At 47.1% G+C, this 4,866-nt stretch overlaps 1 protein-coding gene across 1 annotated transcript; it reads left to right on the forward strand.

Moving 5' to 3' along the window:
• The first annotated feature begins 2,166 nt into the window (after positions 1–2,166).
• On the forward strand, positions 2,167–3,554 carry LOC147984907 (uncharacterized). The gene is made up of 2 exons (XM_087541315.1): positions 2,167–2,483; positions 3,545–3,554. Exons 1-2 carry the CDS (start codon positions 2,167–2,169, stop codon positions 3,552–3,554), a joined length of 327 nt encoding a protein of 108 aa, XP_087397441.1.
• The last annotated feature ends 1,312 nt before the right edge of the window (positions 3,555–4,866 follow it).

The following is a 4,866-nucleotide window of genomic DNA, read 5'->3' on the forward strand; positions in this document are numbered from 1 at the left end:
CGAGTGAGAAAGTCTCATCATAGTCAACCCCTTGAACTTGTTAAAAACCGTTCACAACAAGTTGAGCTTTGTAGACAGTGATATTACCATCAATGTCCGCCTTCCTCTAGAAGATCCATTTATTTTGAATGGCCTGCTGATCATCAGGAAAGTCCACCAAAGTCCACACTTTGTTCTCATGCATGGAGCCTATCTCATATTTCATGGCCTCAAGCCATTTACCAGAATTTGGGCTCATCATAGCTTCTTCATAGTTCGTAGGTTCACCGTTGTCTAACAACATGACCTCCAGACATGATTACCATATCACTTTGGTGCGGAATGTGTTATGGTCGACCTACGAGGTTCAGTAGTAACTTGATCTTAAGTTTCATGATCGTCATCATTAGTTTCCTCTCTAGTTGGTGTAGGCATCACGGCAACAGTTCCTCCCACTCACTTCTTTCGAGAGAAACTCCTTCTCTAGAAATGACCCATTTTTAGCAACAAAGATCTTGCCTTCGGATATTTCATAGAAGGTGTACCCAATAGTTTCCTTAGGGTATCCTATGAAGATGCACTTCTCTGATTTTGATTCGAGCTTATTAGGTTGAAGCCTTTTGAAATAAGCGTCGCATCCCCAAACTTTAAGAAACGACAACTTAGGTTTCTTGCCAAACCAGAGTACATATGGTGTCGTCTCAACGTGTCGGCATTATGGGATCGGGGGTACCCAGATCTGCCTGCCTGCGGCCCATGGTGTGCCTCCTTCGACGGCCTGGTTTGGCCTAGCTGCAAGACCCCCCAAGACAAGACCGTCATGAGCCCCCCTAGCCTCGCGAGGTGGGTGACACCAAGACCTCTCCAAGCCTGCCTCCCGAGGAGTGGAGATTTCTATGCAGGCACCCAGCCTCACGAGGCTGCGATGACGTGAGCCATGACTACCAAGGCCAGGCGGGCACCAGCGGGTGCAGAGGAGACAATTTCCTTTTTGGTGCTAAGGAGACAAGGACGAACGGGGGTTCGCAAGGAATCCCCCAAAGGTTTCCATTCCGGTGCAACAAGACCAACACCATGATCTCGGCAGGACGGATGTCATCGCCGAGCCTACTGCTGCGTCATGGCCAGAAGCGTTGCGGGGGAAGACCACCTTTTGTTAGAATAAGATGTACTACTTGTCCTCTTTCAAATTGGCCGTTGTGGGGTCCCTTCCCGCCTAAGTTATGAGGGAAGATGACCAAGGCCACAATAAAGAGAGACTAGCCTCCACCATAGGAGGGGATTGGATCCATTGCACCCTCACTTCCTGAGCCCTCATGGGGCTGCTCATCCACTATAATAGTTCATCTTCAGCCTCCTTGTGAGGCCAATCCACCACAAAGTAGGACTAGGGTTTTACATCACAAGGTGGCTCGAACCTGGGTAAACTATTGTGTTCATCTTATTTCCCGCTTGCGCGTACTCGACAAGTCTAGGCCATAAGGTGGTGAGCTTGAGATTAGCGTTGGAGGGGATATTTGCACATGCCCCAGAGTTCCAACCTTCCTGGGTCTGGGAGCCCTGAATGCGACATTTGGTGCGTCAGGTAGGAGTGTGTCGAAGCTTCGCCTCTTCACTGACTAGGCTCCACCCTTGCTCCATCGTCCCCATGGCGCGTGCCACCCTGCAGGCATGGCCCACCGAGGTGTACGGGAGCGCTGTGGGTTTCCCGGCCTTCACCCCCGGCCTACGCCGGGTGCACTAGCCCATGCGGTTCAGGCCAGCATTGCCCCCGCGGTAAGATGGTGTTGTGGACCCCGAGGAGTTCCTCCGATTGTATGCGCAGACCATCCATGTGGCGGGTGGCAATGACAAGGCCATGACAAACTGGCTCCCCCTGGCCCTCACAGAGGCCCCCCAATCTTGGCTTCGCGGCCTCCCGGACGCCTCGATCTCTTCCTGGGAGGAGCTCTACGACCAGTTTATTGCGCGCTTCGTGGCTCTGGTGCCCCATGTAGTCACATGCATCATCGGTAGGCCGTAGGCGCCTACTTCTGGCCAACACATCAAGCAGCTCTTTCGTCGAGCGAATGCTACTCGTCCGCGGCATGACTCTCCTCGAGGCCACGTGGCGCCTGAGGTCGACATCACCTTCGACTTCAGGGATCATCCCAAGACCACGGTCGCTGCAGGAACGCTTCACATGCTATGCATGCCTGCATCAACAATGTCACAGTCACCGAGAGCCTCATCGACGGTGGCGCCAGCCTTAACGTCCCCTCCGTGGAGACTTTCCACCTGCTCCAGGTGCCTTATGACCAACTCGCTCCCACCAAGCCCTTCTCAGGGGTGGTCAAGGGCTTGGCCACCCCCTGGCACAAGCTCATCGACTTCGATGTCACGCACATTGTCCTCTGGTACAACGCCATCCTGGGGTATCCGGCCCTCGCCAAGTTCATGGCAGTGACCCATCCGAGCTACAACATCGTCAAGATGCCAGGCAGCAGCGGCATGATAACCAACAAGTATAGGGGATCGCAACAGTTTTCGAGGGTAGAGTATTCAACCCAAATTTATAAATTCGTAACAAGGGGAGCCAAAGAATATTTTAAGGTATTAGAAGCTGAGTTGTCAATTGAACCACACCTAGAGATTAATTATCTGCAACAAAGTGATCAGTAGCAAAGTAGTATGATAGTTTTGATAATAGCAGCAGTAACGGTAACGGTAACAATGATATCAGTAATTTGGTAGCCAGTGTAACAGTGATTATAGAAGTAGTAACTTATCAAGAACAATATAGGATAAATTCGTAGGTATTGGATCGATGACTTGTTCGATGATATTCATCATGAGACAGTTATAACCTAGGGCGATACGACACTAGCTCCAGTTCATCGATATAATGTAGGCATGTATTCGGTAAATAGTCATACGTGCTTATGGAAATAACTTGCATGACATCTTTTGTCCTACCCTCCTGTGGCAGCGGGGTCCATATTGGAAACTAAGGGATATTAAGGCCTCCTTTTAGTAGAGAACCGGAACAAAGCATTAACACATAGTGAATACATGAACTCATCAAACTACGGTAATCACCGGGAGTGGGCCTGGCTATTGTCACTCCGGGGTTGTCGGATCATAACACGTAGTAGGTGACTATAACTTGCAAGGTCGGATCTAGAACATGGATATAATGGCGATAAAATAAACAGTTCAGATCTGAAATCATGGAATCCGGGCCCAGAGTGACAAGCATTAAGCATGTCAAAGTCATAACAACATCAATCTAAGAACATAATGGATACTAGGGATCAAGCCCTAAGAAAACTAACTCGATTACATGATGAATCTCATCCAACTCCTCACCGACCAGCGAGCCTATGAAGGAATTAGTCACTCTCGGTGGGGAGCATCATGGAATTGGCGATGGAGAAGGGTTGGTGATGATGAAGAATGAAGACCCCCCTCTCCGTAGCTCCAAACGGACTCCAGATCTACCCTCCCGAGGAAGAATAGGGCTTGGCGGCGGCTCTGTCTTATGGATCACATAACTCTTTTTCCCTGATTTTTTCTGGAAAAACAGGATTTTATAGCATTGGTTTCAGGGTCTGTAGGGCCACCAGGTGGGGACAACACACTTGGGCGTGCCTAGTGAGGGGGGCGCACCCTGGTGGGTTGTGCCCACCTAGGTGCCACCCCTTCGATAGGTCTTGGCTCCAGAAATTCTTATATATTATATAAAAATTCCCCACAAAGCTTCGTTCCATTTCGAGAAATTTTATTTCTGCACAAAAAACAACACCATGGTAGTTCTGCTGAAAACAATGTCAGTCCGGAGTTAGTTTCATTCAAATCATGCAAATTAGAGTCCAAAACAAGAGGAAAAGCGTGAGGAGAAGTACATACGTTGGAGACGTATCAACTCTCCCAAGCTTAAACCTTTGCTTGTCCCCAAGCAATTCAGTTAATAAATTGAAAGTGAAAAAGAAAAACTTTACGAACTCTTTTGATCTTGATTGCATAAATAAGCTTAAACAGCACCCAGTTTTTCAGCCAACATTATAACTAACCATGTCGACAATAACTCTTAAAGATTATATTAACTCGTATCAATGACATAATCAGCTAGCAAGCAATAATAAGACATCTCAAACGGCAACACGGTGTCAAAACAACCATGATATAATATGACAATAGTGGTATCTCGCTAGCACTTTCTAAGACCGCAAAACATAAATGTAGAGCACCTCCAAAGTCCAAGCAGCGACTAAACATTGTAATTCATGGTAGAAAAGATCAAGTCATGATGCACCCAACATTAGCTACACACAATGCATAAGTCATGACAGCTGTGCTCTCAGGTTCTGGCGCTTTTTTAGAAGGTGATGACACAACATAAAAGTAAATAGATAGTCCCTTCACAGAGGGAAGCATTGATTTGCAGAGGTGCCAAAGCTCAAGTTTTTAAAACAGTGATAAATGATATTTTGAGACATGCACCCTTCTCATTTACTTCATGACTATCAGTTATCAATATCTCCCATGCTAAACAAGCTAGTGGCAGTTCCCAAGCGATAAAAAGTAAATGTTTTGACTCCATGGGGAGTTTTTGTTTGATTATTTGAGCAATTAACTCTTTTTGTGTTTTGCATTTTGGGACTAGGCATCCCTATTATCGCCCTTTTCTCATGCGATGGCGAGTGAATAAACACTCGACCTGAGAATAACCCGCTTAGCATGGAAGATATTGTCTACCTCCTGTCATTCCATGAACGATCCAGTCACACAACACAGATATTTTTTTAGAATTTTTAGAGGTGGCACATGCAAATTTACTTAGGACGGCAGGGTAATACCACGTATAGCTATATATGGTGGACTTATCTGGAGTACCTTTGGGTTCTG

The sequence above is a fragment of the Triticum urartu genome, chromosome 2A (genome assembly GCF_056163025.1).
Source record: "Triticum urartu cultivar PI428250 chromosome 2A, HENAU_Tu73, whole genome shotgun sequence".
Lineage (NCBI taxonomy): Eukaryota > Viridiplantae > Streptophyta > Magnoliopsida > Poales > Poaceae > Triticum > Triticum urartu.